At 39.3% G+C, this 20,514-nt stretch overlaps 1 protein-coding gene across 1 annotated transcript in view; it reads left to right on the forward strand.

Annotated features, from left to right (window-relative positions):
- ADAM28 (ADAM metallopeptidase domain 28) overlaps positions 1–20,514 on the forward strand; it is a 101,490-nt gene that overhangs the window by 72,976 nt on the left and 8,000 nt on the right. Inside the window, exons 15-20 of the mRNA XM_071219268.1 lie at positions 5,076–5,245; positions 8,733–8,817; positions 10,079–10,209; positions 11,203–11,380; positions 12,749–12,838; positions 14,995–15,190. Coding sequence (XP_071075369.1) covers positions 5,076–5,245; positions 8,733–8,817; positions 10,079–10,209; positions 11,203–11,380; positions 12,749–12,838; positions 14,995–15,190 — 850 coding nt within the window. The remainder of the gene's footprint in view (positions 1–5,075; positions 5,246–8,732; positions 8,818–10,078; positions 10,210–11,202; positions 11,381–12,748; positions 12,839–14,994; positions 15,191–20,514) is intronic.

The following is a 20,514-nucleotide window of genomic DNA, read 5'->3' on the forward strand; positions in this document are numbered from 1 at the left end:
TGGGGAAACAAACCCATTCTATGCTTGGACCCTTCTCAGAAAACTGGGGACATTCTTAGCAAAGCAGGTTTCACAGGATTTTATGCATTCTTTCTCAGGCCTGATTGCCCTGGGGAACCACCCGTTCCTGCCCAGGGCTGCACCCACCTCCAGCATTGCCAGACTCTTCACTCTTAGTCAGAGAAGATGGCTCAGTGTGAAGTAACACAGGGGTATTTTATCATTGCCACCTTTTCAGAGGTCTGTTTTCTTTTGGAAAGCCTTCACACAGTCTCTTTCATAAAATTCTGCAGTCGCACACAGGTGTACATGGGCTAATACCTCATCTCTCCCAAAGTAGAAGGGTGTACATGACAGAAGAACATACACGTGAAAAAGGGTTAGGGTTGGGCATTTTGCTCCAATCCACCCTTTCCAGCACAGGACTGCACTGCCTTCTGTCATTGTTTCAGGATTAAGGCAGGCAGGGGAAGTAAGGCAGCCAAGAGATTAGGAGACTTCTCTCAGACAAAATGAAGACTCAGGCAATGTCAAAGCTGAGGGGCAAGGATCCATCACCCCCTTTTTCTATAGCCCCCCAAGTCCTTCCCTGAGGGCCTCTTCGTGACCATGCCTGTCTTAGGTCATCCCTCGCTTGAGGAATCTTACTCATCATTGGCTAACCAGTCATCTGCCCGGGGCCAAGCAGAGTGAAGTAAAAGGGGGCAGAGGCAGTGCCCCAACCAGGAAGATATGCTTTGTCTCCTTAGTGGCTTATGGTCTCAAGGTCTATTTACTCAGTCTTAGCCATGGGGGTTACAGCTTCTGAAACCAGGCAGGGTGGTTCCCAACAGTTGAGATAAAATTTGAACTCAGATTTTAAGCCTATTCTGATTATACAATTGCTGATTCTGTCCTTTAAACATGATTTTATCACCTAACTTTCAAAATCTTTAAAAAAACTATTTCTATATCACTTCTGTTTAAATCTTAATATTCAGTTTCCTGTTAATTGAACATATAGTTAGCCTGCTTAGATGAAATGGGTAGGTCACTTTGTGGTGTCCTGAAAATCATCTAAGACAGTGGTCCCTAATCTTTTTTGGCACCAGACACTGGTGCATGGAAGACATTTTTTCCATGAACTGGGGTGGGGAAGATGGTTTTATACCCTGCCACCAGATGCAGCTTAATTGTCACTTGCTTCTCACTGATTGGGTTTTGCTATGAGTCTGCAAGCAATTAGTTTATTATGGTCTCTGTGCAATCAGACCTCACTGTTAATGATCATCTGTATTTGCAGCTGCTTCCCAGCACTAGCATCACTGCCTCAGCTCTATCTCAGATCATCAGGCATTAGATTCTCATAAGGAGTGTGCACCTGGATCGCTTCCATGTTCAATTCACAGTAGGGTCCTGTTCCTATGAGAATCTAATGACACCTGTCCATCTGACAGGAGGCGGAGCTCAGACGGTAATGAGAGAGATGAGGAGCAGCTGTAAATACAGATGAAGCTTTGCTTGCTCACCAGCTGTTCACCTCCTGCTGTGTGGCCACTTCCTAACAGACTACAACTGCTACGGATCCGTGGTCCAGGGGTTGGGGACTCCTGATCTAAGGATAGAAAGAAAATGAAGGTGGATTCAATGACCAGGATCAAATCTCAGCTTCTCACCACAAGGATCATGGTGACTCCTCTTGAGGAAACTCAAGAACTGGCCATATTTATTGAGCATCTGCTTTGTGCCAGGGACTTTTAGAGATTAAATAAGTAAAGTGGGGAACAAAACTGACAAATATCCTTTTCTTCAAGGAGTTTACATTTCTGTTCAAGGAGACAAGTATAAACAACTTAAAGGAAGAGTATGCAGGATGGTGATAATTGTTATAAAGAAAAATAAAGTGAGAGAGAGAGAGAGATTGATTCATCTTGGATAGTAAGTTAATCAAGTAAGACCTCTCCAATAAGGTGACATTTGAGTAGAGACTTGAAGGAAGGTATGGGAGGTGTGCAAGGCAGAACAAAGGACCTGAGGGCTGAACCTAGAATGTTTTGTTTAAGAACAAGTGGCAAGGCCATTATGGCTCCAATGTAGTAGTCCAGGGCCAGGGTGGGAGGAAATGACGTCGGACAGGTGGCAGTGACCAAAACCTGAATGCCCGAGTGGACCTGTGTAAGGACTTGGTTATTCTCCACTAGTGAGGACATTGGAGACACTGAGGTGTGGCATGTTCAGGTGGGTATTCTCAAAAGCTTATCTTGGCCATTGTGTTCAAAATAAACTGAAGGGAAGCAAGGGCAGAAACAAGATGAGACAGGGGAATTGTGCCGTAATTCAGGCAAGCGAAGATGGTGGTTTGAGAAAAAGCAGTGATGGTGGATCTTTCGAGACTAGCTGATTGCGAGATAGTCAACAGGGTTTGTGAGCTGTGTGGGAGATGAGAATATGAGAATGAGAGAGAGGCAGAGAGAGAGAGAGAGAGAGAGAAGTCAAATGACATCAAGTGTTTTGATTTGAAGAATGGGGAATGGGGAAAATGGTAGGGGCTAGTGACTCAGGGGATAGGTTAGGGTTTCCATTTTGGACACATTAACATTGAGATACCTTTTTGTATAAAGATTTCCAGGTAGAAGGGCTGGAAACATAAGAGTTCAGGGGCAAGGCCTGGGTGGAGATATAAATCTGTAAGTCTTTAGTACATATAGATGGCAGAAGGCATAGGTCAGAAAGCTGTAGCCTGTGTGCCAAATCCAGCCTCCATTTTTTTTTTTTTTTACAAAATAAAGTTTTATTGAAACACAGCCACCTCCATTTGTCTCCACATTGTCTGTGGCTGCTTTCCCGATACAATGCCAGAGGTGGTGAGTAGTTGCAATCCAGACAACATGGCCTCAAAGCTTAAGGTATTTTCTATCTGGACCTTTACGGAAAACGTTTTCCCACCCTGGTACAAGCTCACCAAGGGAGTGGGTGTAGTTAAGTAGAAAAATGACCCCAAGACAGATCCTTGAAGTACCTCTTGGCAGAGAGATCACAATAGAGGAAAAACTGACAGACACCCGAGTAGGAGTAAACAGTGAGGTAGGAGAAAAACCATGAGAGAGTTGTTCTGGAAGCTGCTTGAAACAAAAATCTATCACAGGAAAAAATAACCAAAGATTTTAGATGCTCTGAGCACTGAGGATCAGCCACTGGATTGAGCAAAGCAGAGGTTATTAGTCACCCACCTGACACGGTTTCTGTGGAGTGTAAAAGTAAAAGCATGATTATAGTGAGCCCAGAGGGAATGAGAGAAATGAAATTAGAGACAGCAAGTGTGGAAAATTCTTTCCAGAAGTTTTCCTATGAAGGGGAGCAGAAAAATGGAGCATAAGTTAGAAGGGGAAGGCTTATAAAGAGAAATTCTCTTTTTATCCCCCAACCCCCACTGCAAGTGCCATCCTTTGCTGCCAATGGGAACAAGTCCACAGAAGGCTAAGCACTGCCGACACCAGGAAGAGGGAAGACCTGCTGGAATACTGCCTTTGATCTGGGAAAGGAGATCAGTGCAAGATAAAGATGTTGCCCTTAGGCTCACAGACCAGTCATGCATATGCATATTTTAAGAAGGGGCCTCCTGAGTGGTTCCAACAGGTGCAGGCCAGTGGGCAGATGGGTGGTAGGAGCTCCGCAAGTTCCCTGCTGATTGCTTCTATACGCTCAGTGAATTTAAAAGCAGGGGTGTCAACTTAAAGTGAGGATTTAAAAGAAAGTGTCAGAATTTCCAAGAAAGAGGAGTGGTTATGAAAAATATGTGCAGAGAGTGAGTGAATTTTGGAAACTCCACCAGTTTTCTAGAGATTGGAAAAGTCGATTTGAGGTTAGTGGTCATGGCTTCAAAGTGAAGTGGTCAGCGTAATGTGCTTCCCCCTTGTATTCTGGGCATTGGTGAAGGACAGGCAATTGGGAGGCAGAGTACAGAGTAGTTTAACCAGGATCAGAGCTTTGTCAGGTGACTAAAATAAGACATGAAAGTAAAGGGAGGATTTTAATATTGTTAGAGTCTTCTCTTTTGGTGATAATTACATTCCTCAATGCTTTTATTATTTTTTCAAACTATTTTTTTAAAAAGTAATTTGTTTGGGTTTCTCAGCAGAATGTTGCCTCATGAGAAAGCCTGTCACTGTGAAATTATTTTCAGCTTTATTGAGATATAACTCACATATAACATTGTGTAAGTTTAAAGTGTTTGAGGTATTGGTTTGATACACTTATATATTGCAAAATGACTACCATCACAGGTTAGCTAACACTTTCATCCCATCAAATAATTACCATTTCTTTCTTGTGCAGAAAACAGTTAAGATCTCTCTCAGCAATTTTCAAGTATATTATATAATATAGTAGTAGTGTTGTATACTATGCTATGCGTTCGATACCCCAGAACTTACTTATAGTAAAACTAGAAGTTTGCATCCTTTGACCAACACTATAGTTTATAGTTTTATAAACCATAGGAGCTATTTAAACTTTTATTTTTAGAGTTAGCATATTGTCTCCGAGGCTTAACTTTTTCCCAAAGGTGATTCTTTGTTCAGTGTGGAGTGTTTGATTTAGTCTGGGAGTCAGAATTTGAGGACCACTTACTTCATCGTGACTCCCAGGTGTAGGGCTTTGTCACATAGCATGTTTCTTTTCCAGCGTCCAGACCAACACCAAGTCAACCTTGCTAAACTCTGAAATACTATGACTCTCAGAACATTACAAAGCATTTTAGTAAATATACTTAAAATGAAGTAATAATAATGATCTACCAATATAAAATTGTATTTCTTGAGGTTGCAAGCAGGAAAAGTTTGTCTCAATAGGACCTTTTATCCACCCAAAAGGAATTTATAGACCTGAAATATCTAAGGGTGCTTGCTTTGCCAAAGAATAGGGATGCTAGCGCCTGCAGGAAAGAGATGGTAACTTCCATTTCACAAGTATGTTTGGGAAGAAAGATTTTACAAAGTTGTTATAAATAAGGTTGAAAATCTAAAGTGCATTGAGAATATTAAACAATAATATCACCGCTATAAGTTGATGTTTTGCCATTTATTCTCTCCTGACAGGTTTATAAAAAGCTGAACACTCATGTGGTCTTAGTGGGGATGGAAGTCTGGAATGAGGAGGACAAGATAGAGATAACCCCAAATGCAAGCTTCACCTTGAATAACTTTTCTAAATGGAGGGGGAGTGTCCTCCCAAAAAGAAGGCATCATGATATCGCTCAGTTAATCACGTGGGTACAGAGTTCCCCCTTTGTATGTTAGGTGGTTTTTAGCTTAAAGCTTTTCAAAGCCTGGGCAAAGCAAGTGGTGCCTCGGGGTACAGGGTAAGAGGAAGTGGTTTACACATAGAAGGTTAAAAGTTTAAAAAGTATCTATTTGAACCTTATGTTGAATATGTTCTTTTTTTTTTTGAAGAGAAGTTACTGATTTAGCAGTTATTCATAAGTTTGTCCGTTTTGATTGGATACACAGAAAAGAAAGACAGATTTAGAGAATGGCAAGAGGGATTTAGATTTAGCATTTAAAAATACTTGATTAGCTTTAAGCACTAGTCAGGACAAACTTCTAGGATAGAAGGGAAATTGAATATTATATTCTAATTGCACACCTTTACAATCCTGCTGAAATAACTAATTAAAAAACACAGGGGAAATAAATCTAAGATTTGTAAATCATACAAGAAGTACAGAGCATATGGCTCAAAAGAAATCAAGAAAATTTGGCTGGGTAATTTGCACCTATATCATACAGAAGGCGGAAGCAAAAAATGACTTAAAATTCTGAATTTCACTTCCTAAGAAAATGGTGGGTGTCATGGGAAATAGTGGACTAGATTTTGTCAGAATTAATATCCTTTGCTGGTTACCTATTACAGCATCAGCTCACAACCTCCTGATTTACATTAAGTCTTCTTCACTTATATGGCTGGTAACTTGCTTGTATGGCTGGAGTAGGGGACTGGTTGGTCATCTGTCTGCATATATGCAGTTTTCAGTGAAGGCTAACTTGCACTGCTTTCAACGTGACAGTCTCAGGCTTTTGGACGTCTTAGAAGGTGACTAGCTTTCCCCAGAAGAAGCATTCTAAGAGGCCCAGGAGAAAGCTTCAAGGCTTTGCTATGAAACAATTTCAGAAATCACAGTGTCACTGCTGGTTTGTTCTGTTGGTCAAAGCAAGTCACAGACCTATCCAGATTCATAGGCACTACACAGGATGTAAATACTGCAAAGCTGACTCATTGGGGGTTATCTCTGAAGAAGAGCTGCCACAGTTCCTTCATTTCCAGAATCAGGGGCCCACCAAGGAAAGAGATCATTTTTGAAGTTCATGATTTTTCAAGATCTCATACTGGGGAGTAGTAAGGGAACCCAATTCTTATAGACTGGTTCCAAGGCCATGCTCAAACTGTAGTGTACTGCTGTATCTGAAGTGGTCAGGTGGAAAGGTACAAATTACAGACAAGATGTCAGATGTATAGATCAAAAAAATGGAAATCCAAGTTCAAGAGTAAATTTCTTTCTTTCTTGTTTTTAAAGATTTTATTTACCTATTTTTAGAGAGAGGGAAAGGGAGGAAGAAAGACAAGAAGAGAAACATCACTGTGTGGTTGCCTCTTGCACATCCCCAACTGGGGACCCGGCCTGCAACCCAGGCATGTGCCCTGACTGGGAATCAAACCGGTGACCCTTTTGTTTGCCAACCAGTACTCAATCCACTGAGCCACACCAGCCAGGGCTCAAAATCAAATTTCTTGAATAGACCAAAATAAACAATACAAGCACTAAAAATATATGATTGAAATAAATAATTATCCATTCACTTGTAAATTGAAAGTTTTACCATTACCTGACAAATTAACAAAGATACCTATACCTAGGTGTAACCAGGTAGGAACCTTAGGGTCCAAATATATTCTATTCACTAAAAAAGAGGAACCAAACTAGATAACTCCATAAAGGGGAAAGATTTTATTTTTATAAATGAGCTGGCAGTGAGATGATTGTAAACAAATGTAGACTTAAGTATTTTTACAATATAATTTTAAAAGAAGATTAAAATGCTATAAATCTTTGAAATATCATGTATGATGCAAAATGTCATTTCAAAATAACACATATCTGAAAACTCCACAGTGAATGTAAAGTGGAAGTTCTCTAATTTCCTCATTTTGTATGGCAAAATTAATATTCTCCATTTTTGATGTCAATAATAGGAAAATATAGGTTCAACACTTTTGTAAATGCATCTACTAAGTGAATTTTTAAAATGATGTATATTTGGCAAATTTATAGACAAATCAGGGCCAGACTCTTGAACAGATAGCAGAAAAATAGTAACATGTGAGGAACATGTAATCACTACAAGTTGAAAGCAAAAAATAAGATACAAAACCAAAAAAAATTAGAATTACTAAAAACAAAATATGCCATCTCTATAAATAAACACAAATGTTCAAATCCCTCTTCAATGGGACGAATATTTCAATAACATAAAGGGTTCATTAATACAAATTCTGAATAGGCCCAAATTCCAAATACTACTCTACCTAAAACAGTGCCAAAGGAAAATAAAAGTAAATAATATATGTGACAATACTAATATCAAAATAAGATATTATATATATATTTTAGATAGATATATCAATCTATCTATATGTATATAGATAGATACATTTAGAAAGATAGATATATCTCTAAATATTTTAGATAGATAGATAGATAGATAGATAGATAGATAGATAGACTGACTGTCTGGAAAAAATCTAATGATTGTTAATATAATAAAAATGGTTTGCACAGCATCAGTGTAACCTGGCAGCCAAGGACAGTGGACTGGAATGCACGTGTGTGAACAATGATGACTTCACTATACTAGTCAGTGAGGGTGCTAAATGCCGTTGAGTGAGCATGTGTACTGTGTGGGTGTCATATTAAAAATGACTAAGAAGAGCAATGAATCTGCATCAGACTTTACATGAAGCTTGAACATTCCTCTGAGGAAACCATTAGGATGATTCAGAAGGCTGCAGCTATGGGCAACTGGTGAATGGCAGCTTCATAACAACAACATGCCCAGTGTCATGCAGAGTTTTTGGTGAAACATCAAATCACCCAGGTGACTCAGCCCCTCGACTGCCAAGTTTGGTGCCCTGTAACTTCTGACTTTTCCAAAAACTAAAGTTGTCTTTGAAAGGGAAGAAATTTCAGACTGTTGATGAGATTCAAAATATAGTAGGGCAGCTAATGGCGATTGGGAGAACTGTGTGAGATCCCAAGGTGCCTACTTTGAAGGTGGCTGGGGCATCATGGTCCTATGTACAATGTTTCTTGTATCTTCTTCAATAACTGTCTCTATTTTTCATATTAAATGGATGGATACTTTCTAGACAGATCTTGTATATAAATAAAAACATTTATTAGGACCAAACCTTGGATTTTCTGACAAGAGGTGAATTTGACAATGAAAATGTAATAACTATGAATGATAGATATAAAATATTAAAAGTTAAAAGTGATTGCATTCAGGTGCTTGGATTTAGGTGATATGACAGCTACTGTATAAGAAAAAATTCCTCATCAAATTAAAAAACTGAAGGAAATATTTATGAGTGATGATTCCTAATGTGAGTATCTATGTTAACCATTTAGAATTGTGGGTTAACTGTCTATAAAATACAGCTTAGAATCATAAGTCTTCATATCAATTTCCTTCTTGCAGGACAACAGGCTTTGCTGGAACGACTGTGGGCCTTGCTTTCATGTCTACAATGTGCTCTCCTTATCATTCTGTTGGCATTGTTCATGTATGTTGGAAGATAAGCAATTGGTTTTATGTTCAAGTTTGTCAAAAGCTCTGTTTTCTGAATCTGTTGAGAAGATAGTATAGTCTTTCTCCTTCAGTTACTTGGCATGGTGGGTTAACATTGATTGAATTTCAAATGTTGAATTTCAAAAGTTGGCTACCTCACACATCCATAAGAAGCTCAGCACCATCAAAGAGCATTATCTTGTTTTATGGAGGTCACTCCAGGGGGAAAAACATTGAAGTTATGAAAATAATTATTTAAGTGATGATACCCTAAATTTGAAAGACTATCAAGGCAATCTGGAAAGTCTGTAAACACATATCCATTTTTCTTATTTTTTTTGGTTTGTTTTTGTCTCCATATGGGGAGCTCTAGCTAGATAACAAGGTTTACCAAATTTATTTCAACAATGAAAGAAACTTGGTATGAAACAATATTGTGAATGGTAGGTATTAACTTTTCATCTTACATGGCACAAGTGTTCCTTGTCTGAGTCTTGTACTGTGCCTGATGAATCTCTCCATTTGGCTCTTTGAAATGAAGTAGATAAGGGAAAGAGGTTTCTGTGTGTGGGTGTTTTCAGCAGATTTGTCTCCCCACTGGGAAATCACAATCAGCAAGGATTTTCTATTGTCGTTTTACTGCTCCTGGGTAACTTGGGCCCCCAGTCCAGCACCTCTAATCAGACACAGCCTGGCAATGAAGTTGGCCACTGGCGGGACTTCATGCAATGGGGCAAGTCTGGAATCGACTGATGTCTAGTCTTGGAAGTAATAGAGTTGAAAAAAATACTAATGTACTAAAGTTCTAGGTTAGCGAACTCTTTTAAAGCTCCATTAGCTAAACATATCAGAGCCCTCCAATTGAACTAGAAGATATTAAAAAGAGAGTTGGAGAGGGAGGTACATTATTTTTTAAATGTTTTTGATTTCTTATCATTACTGAAGAAATTTTGCCACTATCTCTCATAGCAGAAAACCACAACAAATTTTCTCATTAAAGTATTTTCCATTCACAAGAACAAGGAGCAAAATTTAGTACTGAATTTTCGTACTGTGATGGGAATTTAGTACTGGAGTTTTATAGGTGTTTGTGTGGAAATAAAGAGAGAGGGAGAACAGATGGCAGGTGGGTGTATTGGGTGCAGCTAAAATCAGTCTCTGTACTCCACTTGGCTGCAGTAAAAGTATTTAATTATACCCTGAGTGATAATTCAGTTTGAGAACCAGAAGATCTGTTTTTCTGTTTTCACCCTTAGGACCACAGTGCCAATGCACTCAGTGTTGCAGGGACAATGGCCCATGAGATGGGCCATAACTTTGGAATGTTCCACGACTCCTATCTTTGCCAGTGTCCAGAAAAAATATGTGTGATGGAAGAAGCACTAAGGTAAGGCTTTCTGGGAAGATGCTATTTTCCCCTGTTTTTGGTTCCCTCTGGGCTATGCTACTCTTTTATATCATCTTCCACAACATGGTCAAGCTTTTAAACAATTAAAGAGCATAGTTATGAATGTGTGCCTATATATACCAAACCACCCCCTCCCTCATCTCTATGTTCACATGTTTTCATTAGCTGAGACATAATTTAAGCATATTGTCTCTTTGCTGTTGGAGTGACTTGTTATTTTATTCTCATCTACAAAAAATCATGAGCTTTATCAAGTTCTCAGAAACTTCACGTTAGGTAGTGATAAGGAAAAAGTTCAAGGGAAAAAACCCAAAGAAGAAAGTTCTCACAGGAGGATGAAGAGAGAATCTATGAAAAGATATGACCCATTTCTGCCTTGCCTTAGGCAAATTTGCCAGGAAATTTTACCTGTAAAAATTCCACAATCCCTTTTTCACATCCATTTCCTCTTTTCTATTTCCTTCTCAGCTTATGCAACCTAGGGTTAGTCTCCCCTCTACAAAATAGCATATGGCTGTGTGCCAGCTACGCGTCTGGTGTTATCTCTTCCAAATATTAGTGCATTTTTAAACCTTGGCTTTGTTAGTGGAATGAAGAAATTCTATCAGTAAGAATTCCTCTGAAGGAAAGTAAATTCTTAGACATGTAAATATGTATAATTGCACTACTTTGAGGACTTTACAACCAAAATAACCTAAGGCCAAGTAAGATTATCTAGGTAAGTCAGGAGCCTGTTTTTTTAAAGAGCAGCCTAGATGCTATACTTTGACATACGACCATGTTTGCTCATTTAGCTGGAGGTGTTTGTCCCTCCCAGTGGTCTAATTCAGGCACATGAATAAGTCCATGATTTAGTAGTTGGTCAGTGGATTTAATTTGATCTTTTGGGGCAGGTTTTGGGGGCACCACCCCCAGGGCCCCCTCCGTGCTCAGCCTGACTGCACTCCCTTTTCTCTTCCCTTACCTTCACAGCACAGATGCACCCACGGACTTCAGTTCCTGCAGCCGTGTCAGCTTCGCCAAGTTTTTTGAAAATAAGTTATCAGATTGCCTCCTCAATGCCCCACTGCCTGCAAACATCATATCCACCCCGCTCTGTGGGAACCAGCTGGTAGAGGAGGAAGAGGACTGCGACTGCGGGACTTCAAAGGTACAACCGAGTCTTTCCTACAAAAAGTCCAGTTTGTCTTTCAATTGCAAAGAAGAAAAACTATAAGACTCTATAGCTTTTACACTTGAAGCTACATAATTTTATTAATCAACGTCACCTCAATACATACAATAGAAAATAAAACACTTTTGAGCCATATTTAAAAAACTACATAGTGTGGTTCCCTATAAATTTGCATGTTTCTTGTTGTGTGTGTGTGTGTGTGTGTGTGTGTGTGTGTGTGTATTTGTAAATCCTTGTCAGGCCAGCCTTTTTAACACTGAACACTGCATCGCTTAGAAGACTGTCTTGGCATTCCTTCCCTATATCTGTTTTTTAAGTACCACTCACCCGCCTGGGCTTTGTGCCCTCATGCCTCCCTTTCTGTCCAAAGTACTCCACATTTCTCCTGTGCCTATGACTCCCTGCCCAGTTACTTTAGACACAGCACTGCGACAGTGCTCACAGAGTGGAAGTAGCTTGCCCCAGGTCACTGAGCTGGTAAATGAAGGAGCCAAGGTGTGCATTCGGGTGTGCTGGTTCAGCAGTCCCAGGCTCAGCCTGCACAGTTTGTCCCCTCATAACTCAGGACGTGTTACCATTAAAAGAGCCTGCCCTGACCACAGCTTGTTCCCAGCGTGGGCAGGGCTGCAACACGTCCAGCCCTTGGGGCTCCAGCCTCGCAGGAACTTCAAAACAGGATCACACAGGTGTTCATCCAATGGAAAAAAGAATCGTTCTCAGATGATATTTGTATTTGCAATAAGGGCCAGAATTTTAACCGTAAATGTTGTAATTCTAAATATATCATTCCTCCTGGGGAATCTAAACAGCTACAAACAGTAGAGGGCCTGACTTCTCAAAAACAAACAAACAAACAAACAAAAAACAAAAGGAGAACAAAACATATTGCTTTATGCAAAGTTAAAGTCAATGTCAAACGTGAATAAACTATATTTTTTGATTTTCAGTTACATGTTCTGAAGAGTAAATTTACTGCTGCATAGGTACAAAACTGATCAGTTGAACTAATGTTCTTTAGATAAATTTTATTTTTTAAAGCCTGTTTTTTGTCTTTCTTTTTGCTCTCATATTTTGAGTATTATTATGGAAAGCTGGGTGAACTAAAATATATACTCAAATTTTTGAAAAATGTAAGTAGAATTCAGAAAAATAGTACACCCTTGATTGTCTAAAATCTCAGTTTTTCTAACATTAATCTTGTGGGTTTTTTTTTAATTTTCCTGAAAAGTATTTTTAGACTATACCAAAATGAGGTCTGTGTGATGAATAAAATATATCATGAATCGTGCTAAAATGAGGCCAAAAAGTAATTTGGCATTTGCAATTGTTTCTGGTATTTCTTAGGAATGTACCAACATGTGCTGTAATGCTGAAACATGCACAGTCAAGGCAGGCTTTACGTGTGCATCCGGGGGGTGCTGTGAAGAGTGCCAGGTGAGAGTCTTTCGGTCTGTCTTCACAATTATGATTGCCCTTCATTTTTCCACGTTAAAATTGCTGGGCTTGTGATCAGTGAACTAGACAAAGCAACATTTTTCTGCCTCTAGAATAATGCTGCCTACCATTTATCAAGTCCTCACTGAGTGCTTGACACACATGGGCTATTTGATTCCCTAATACCCCTTTGAAGTGGATAGTATTATCTCATTTTGTTTTTGAGGTGAAAGAGGCTCAGGACAGAAAATATGCAAAATAATAGAATCACTAAATGGCAAACTCTATATTTACCGGTTCCAAAGCCAATACTGTTCATTCCTACCTCCTGCTTCTTGAGATACTACATGGCCTTCTTGGAGCAAATCTCATAATTTGTTATAAATCCCTTTAATAATGAGTTTGGTAGAAAATATTTATTTTGAATAATGTTGAGGCTCCCCTGTCTTTAACCTTTGAAGTCACTTCAGGGTGAAATTCATAAATGAGGATGCCCTGTCATTTTCTCTGTGAGACTTTTTGACTTTTCCTTCAAGTTCAAATTCAGCATTCTACATTCCATTGTTTACAACAATTATTTATTTGTGTGTCTGTGTCCTTTGTTAGAATGACTTCCAAGGGCAGGAGAATGAAATCTTCACCTAGCACAGAATTTAATATATTTTAAATGCTCAATAACTATTTTTAGAAGGAATATGTAGATTGTATATCAGTTTATAGGTAGGGTTTGGAATAGATTTTTTTTAATGTCAGAGGGAGAGAAAAGAAATAAAGGAGGCTAACAGGAAGAAAATTTGAGAACTTAAGTAGTATTCAACAAGTGTTTATTACATTCTATTTGCTAGTTACTATGAAAGATGTTTTTTAAAACAAAGCAGTCTTTGACCTCAAAGAACTTGCTATTTGCACAGGACAATGGTATACATACCTGAAACCAATGAAAATATAATGCATGATTGAGCGCCCAGGTAGATATTATAATGGCATATATCCTGCACATAAATCTTTTTACTTACATTTTCACAATGAAGTTGTAAATTAAATATTAGATGGGAACATGGATTTTCAGAGCGATTAAATCTTTTCTAAGGTTACACATTTAGCCACAGGCAGAGCCAAGATTCAAAGCTGCATCTTCCAAATCTTCATTCAGGCCAGTTCTGGCTGCTTTCCCTACTGCACACAGAACAGAGGAGCGGCTGCGTGCGGGGCTGCATGGAACAGGAGCCTTTCAGACTAGTCTGGAAATTAATGAGTAGATTTTAGAGAATCAACTGAAACAGAAAATTTTTCCAAATAAGGAGGTTGAGAGAAAGAACAAAAACAGAACAAAAGTTATAAGCATAGTGTAGAGATTGTCTGGCTGGAGCAACTTGGAGGGTCTCATATGCTCCAGTTAAAGTTTGGTTTTTATTCTGTCACCAGCATAAAAATATTGAAAGTGTCTGGGTGACTTGAGAGCCTGCCTGCTCCCTTCAGCTAAGGAAGAAACATGTCCTGTGTCCACACAGTAAAACCTTGTTTTACTAAGGTTTCTCTCAGGAAATAAGAGCAAGATTCACAGTAGCAGATTGTGATGGAATTAATACATCAAATGAATATTTGGGTATTTCTGCTTCACTATAAATTATTCCATAAGAAGTGAGTTGAAAAGAAATATCTGAACGCACTATGAAAGGAATTACGACTTAGGAAACACGATGCCTGAGAACCTCTCAGAGCATGCTGACCGGATGCTGGTGAACTTATCTTCCTTAATATGGGAGATCCACTTCACCAACAAATCTCTGGGGTTATGCATTGAAACCTCTTGGAAGTCTTGATAAAGATGCATTCTACAAAGGGATAAATAACTTCCTTCTTTGCATCTCAGGTGTTGATTGATTTTTGTCTGCATTTTTCTCTTTGGTATTTCTGTAGTGTTTGCACTCCAAATCCAGAAATGTTGACTGATTAAAGAATTAGGGCACTGGTCAAATAGAAAGGACATAATAGGAGATGGCTGTAGCTTATACAGTGTAAGTGTAAATTGGAATAGAACGATGCCCCTAACTACCTGCACAATAAAAGGACAGAGGGAAAATATCATTTGCATCAATAGGAGATATGTGATAGGTGAGGTGATTAAAAGCCTTCTATCATTTATTTTCCTGCAGATTAAAAAGGGTGGTGAAGTGTGCAGACCTGCAAAAGACGAGTGTGACCTGCCAGAAATGTGCGATGGTCAGTCTGCTCTTTGCCCTGATGACAGATTCCAAGTCAATGGCTTCCCTTGCCAGGACGGGAAGGGCTACTGCCTGATGGGGCTGTGCCCCACGCTGCAGGCGCAGTGCTCTGAGCTCTGGGGACCAGGTAAGGGGACACACCCCAGCACCGCTGGCATGCCCGCCTCTCTCCACACACATGCCCAAAAGAAAACAAAACAAAAAACGCTGCCTTATTCCAAGTGATAGTGTGGAGTCGTGGCTCAAGTAGCCTTCTGTCCCATTCTTCTTTCTTAGAAACTGTACCACTACATTTTAGAGCTTACGGTCAATTCGGGCTTGCTAGATTTAGCAAATAAAAATAAGAATGGCCCAGTGAAATTTCAATCTCAGATTAAAAATCTTTTACAGTATTTGTATGTCTGATGCAGTATTTGAGGCAAACTCAAATGTGTATCTGAGATTCAAATTTAACTGGGTTCAGAAACATTTTATAATTCCTAAAAATATACAAGAGACAAGATTAAGGAAAACAAGAGTAATTATTGGCTCGTACTACTCCTAAGATAAAAGAAACCTGGGAAATAAATGGACAAGCATCTAGAAAAATTCTTCTGTGAAACCCTGTGTGTCAGGCAAGGGTGTGCCGAGACACAATGTGAGGAGCAAAGCTTGATAACACTAGTACATCTAGTGCAAATATAGTAAAAAATATGAGTGAAAGCAAGTTAATCTTCTACACCGGTTAAATTGGCAATGCCGGGTTACAATTAATGCTTCCTGTTGGTGAGGATGTGAAAAAATGTCTGATTTCACACACTGGTAATAGTATTAATTAGCATAATCTTTTCAGAGAGAATTTGAGAAATGCATGCAGGGTGGCCAAGAGTAGGTTTACAGTTGTTTGTGTGGAAAATAATACAACATTAATAAATAATAATACAAGAATAAACTCTGGGTCCTGGCCAGGTGTTCAGTTGGTTGGAGCATTGTCTTGTACACCAAAAGGTTGAGGGTTCCATTTCCAGCCAGGGAAAATACCAGGGTTGTGTGTTTGAGTCCTGGTGTGGGAGTCAACCAGTCAATATTTCTCTCTCACATCAATGTCTGTCTCCATCTCTGTCTCTGTCTCTTTCTCTCTCTTCCTTCCTCTCTCTTTAAAATCAATAAAAAGAACAGATCCTTGTGTGAGGATTGAAAAAAAAAAAAAAAAAGCTCACAACTGTAAACCTACTTTTGCCAACCCCTGTATACAAAATGAAAAAAGTAATCCTTTTTCTAAAAGTTGTACCCAGGAATATTTATTTATAAGTATTTCATCCATCACTTAAAAAAATAATAGTGGATAATTGGGAAACTTCTCATAGTTCAAGAATAAGGATTAGTCAAATAAATTATAGTGTATCAATCCAATGGTTTTTTTACAGCTATGATATTGTAGAATATTTACTACCTGGGGAAAGGACAAGTTAATTGGGAAAAAGTAATTTATGAAGCAGTGTGATACCAGGCATATGGGTGATACTTCCTGCAATATCAGCCATAGTAACTCTGAAGTGTGGGATTAAGAATATGCTTTTTTCAGCATGGATGGATCTAGAGGGTATGATGCTAAGTGAAATAAGCCAGTTAGAGAGATACAAATACCATATGTTCTCACTTATATTTGGAATAGAATGAACAAAATTAACTAGCAAACAAAACAGAAACCGACTCATAGAGACAGAGAACATTTGGACAGCTGTCAGAGGGGAGGGGAGGTGGGGGGCTGGGTAAAAAAGGTGAAGGGATCGAGCAGTACAGGTGGGTAGTTGCAGAACAGCCACAGAGGTGCAGGGTACTGCACAGGGAATGTCATCAATAATGTCAAGGTGGCGGAGTATGGGCCAGGTGGGTGCCTGGGGCCCACTCTGTAGAGTGCTTAGTTTCTTGGCCACTTTGCTGTACATCTGAAAATGGTACAGAATGATGTTGAATGTAAACTGTGGTTAAAAAAAGAATATGCTTTTTACAAATTATTCAATCAATTTTTCAGTGTAGATGTTTTATATAATAAGGAACTAATGTTACTCTGATACAAATAATCAAGAAAATATGGTAATAAACTAGTTTCATCATCTTGAACATTGAGACATAAATTCCCATAAAATGGTTTGAGTTTACAAATAATTATAAGAAGTTCAATGATTTTTCTTAAACCAGTGCAATGTCTTCATAGATTTTTAATTATTTTAACCTCTTTTGTTTTTCGAAAGACTGAATTCAAATTTTCCCTGTGCTATTTATTGAAATTTAAGAGGGACATCTCACACGGAATAGGAACATAACTACTAGACTCAGAACTGGGTGGGCAGTCTGGTTTTTCATCTCCCTCTGTGACTTCATCAATATAATTCTCCATTTCCTTGTTGGTAAACTGGAAATGATAATAACAATGGCTAATATTTCTCAACCACTCATTAATCACTATCCACTCTTCTCATTGGCTCATGTATATTAACTCATGTAAAGCTCACAACAACCCTATGAGGTTGGTACTGTTACATATTCTCATTTTATAACTGAGCAAACCATGAGGTTAAGGCACTTGCCCAAGGTCACACAGCTGCTCAGTCTTACTTAACACCTGAGCTGTTAAGCACCATGTTCTCCTGCTTAGCTGATGGGGATTAGAGGGAGATTACATGAGAAATTAAATATGATGCTCATTTCTGTTCCTGGCAAAACAGGAGTCTGACCAAGCATAGCATGTCATTGTCACAGTAGAAGCAGCAGGATAGCATTTCACCATCTGCCTGTTGACTGTTAACATAAAGACTGCAGCTCTCCTGTCTAAATCTTCATAGTTACATGGATTTCTTTCACTTTCAGCAAATCATCCAGATGTTTTCAAATAGTAAGATAGCCATTACTCAAAAATCGGTTTAAAAGATTGTTTTTAACTCCAGTCAGCTCTCTTTTTTTTAAAAAAAAGATTTTACTTATTTATTTTTAGAGAGGAGAAGGGAGGGAGAAAGAGAGAAACATCAATGTGAGGTTGCCTCTTGTACTCCGCCTACTGGGGACATGGCCCACAATCCAGGCAGGTGCCCAGACTGGGAATCGAACTGGTGACTCTTTGGTTCACAGGCTGGTGCTCCACCCACTGAGCCACACCAGCCAGAGCTCCAGTCAGCTCTCGATATCAGATTATTGCAGGCTCTAGTTCTAAGAATTTCCAATGGGATTATATCATGTGCTGCATAATGACATTTTGGTCATTGATGAACCACATGTCTTAATGTGACTCCATAAGATTTTAATGCTGCTGAAAATTGTCTATTACATGTTGATGTCATAACCATCAGAATGTCATAGCACAACACATCACTCATGTGTGTGGCGATGCTGGCATCAACGCACCTACTGCTCTGACAGTCGTATAAAAGTGTAGCCCCTGCAGTTATGTACAGGACATAATACTGTTAGTGATAATAAACAATTACATCATTGGTTGATGCATTTACTATAGTATCCGTCTCATCCTTATGTTAGTGTTCTCTTTTTGCTTTTAAGAAAAGTCCGCTATACAACAGTCTCTTATATCTCCTGTCTACCATGTCTGTGTAATGCATCATTTTCTGGTGTTATTGATTTACTCTCATGTGTTATGTTCATCATGGCTACTAAATGGACAAAATCCACTGCTAATGTTGCCAGTAAGTGGCCACATCAGAGGACTGACCTGGAGATAGAAGTGAGTAAGGATGATGAAGGTGGGAAGCTGGTGGAAGTTATTGCTCACCAGTTGGGCATGTCCCCTTCCACCATGGCAACAATCTCCAAGAACAAGAACAACATGATAGAAGCTGTTAAGAGTCTGCTTCCTTGAAGGCTACAAGACCAATACAAATTTAAGAACAATATGATTTCAACACTATGTGGGATATAAAACTGAAAGCAACAAATGAGCAAACAAGATAAAAATTCATAGACACAGACAACAGCATGGTGGTTACCAGAGGGAAGGGGGTCAGGGGGTAGTAAAGGGTAAAAGGGATTGAATATATAGTGATGGAAGATAATTTGACTTTGGGTGGTAAACACGTAGTATGATATACAGATGATATAGTCTAGAATTCTACAATTGAAACATATATAATCTTACTAACAAATGTCACTCCAACACATTTAATTTAAAAAAGAAAAATATTCAAAAAGGACTTATATCAGACATGGAGAAACTTCTAATGAGCTGGACTGAAGAACAGACACAGAAGTGTGCTTTTCTCAGCATTGTGACAATTATGACCAAAGCAAAATAATTGTTTGTGATGTTGAAATGATGATGGTGAATTTATGGCTGGTGCAGGTTGGTTTAAATGATCCAAGAGTTGTTATTCATTACATAATGTGGATGTGAGTGGTGAGTATGCAAGTTACTAATGTGAAAACAGCTAAAAATTTTTGAAAACTCTGGATAAGCTGATTGTGGAGGAAAATTACTTGACAGAGCAAATATTCAATATGGATGAAAGCTCCCTACTCTGGAAATGGGTGCCTGAAAGGACTCTCATCCATAAGGGGGCCAGTCAGTGTCAGGTTTCAAGGTTCTAAGGACAGGATGACAGTCTTGGTTGGGGGCAGTGTTACAGTCTACAAATGGAAACCCACTGTGATCTGGCACAGGGAGAACCCCAGGGCCTTGGAGCTTGTCAGCAAGCACACCCAGCCGGTGCACTACAGGAGCAACAGGAAGTCGTGGATAACCCAGCTCCTCAGCCAAGATCCTTTCCTGGATTGCTGTGCCAGTGATGTGGAGAAGTGCTGTTTGGAGCCTAGCATACCTTTCAAGATTTTGCTTATTGTTAATAAAGCTCCTGGACATCCTCCTTTTAGTGGTGATCTTCATCCTGACAACAAAGTGTGTTTCTCCCTCCAAACACCACCTCTTTGATCCAACCGTCAAGGAGGCATAGCAGCCTCTAAGGCCTACTACTTGAGGAGGACCTTTGCCCAGGCTGTTGCTGCAGTTGAGGAGGATACCGCGGAGATGCTTAGGATTAAATTATCTCTGACAGCATCAAGAACCTTCCTTAGGCTTGGGGTGATGTCACCAAGAAGGGTATGAATGACATCTGGAAAGAAGACACTCAAGGTTCACCCATGACTTCGCAGGATTTGCCAAGGAGGCTGCAGCAATCAAGACTGGTGGAGACCGCAAACGCCTTCTGCCGGAGGTGGGGGGGGGGACACTGAGGGGCGTGTGGAGGTGGTTCCTGAGGGACTGACCAATGAGGGATCATTGGAACTGGAACAGCAATGCATAGCTGAAGGAGAGGCAAGAGAAAAAACTGTGGAAGAAGAAAAAGAAGACCCCCAGGAACATTCACAGTGAAGAGTTTAGCAGAAGCTTTTACAGATTTCAACAGGCTGCTGGAAAAGTCTGAAAACAGACACTACCACCAAAAGGTTTTCATTAATAGAGAGGAA

The sequence above is a fragment of the Desmodus rotundus genome, chromosome 9 (assembly GCF_022682495.2).
Source record: "Desmodus rotundus isolate HL8 chromosome 9, HLdesRot8A.1, whole genome shotgun sequence".
NCBI lineage: Eukaryota > Metazoa > Chordata > Mammalia > Chiroptera > Phyllostomidae > Desmodus > Desmodus rotundus.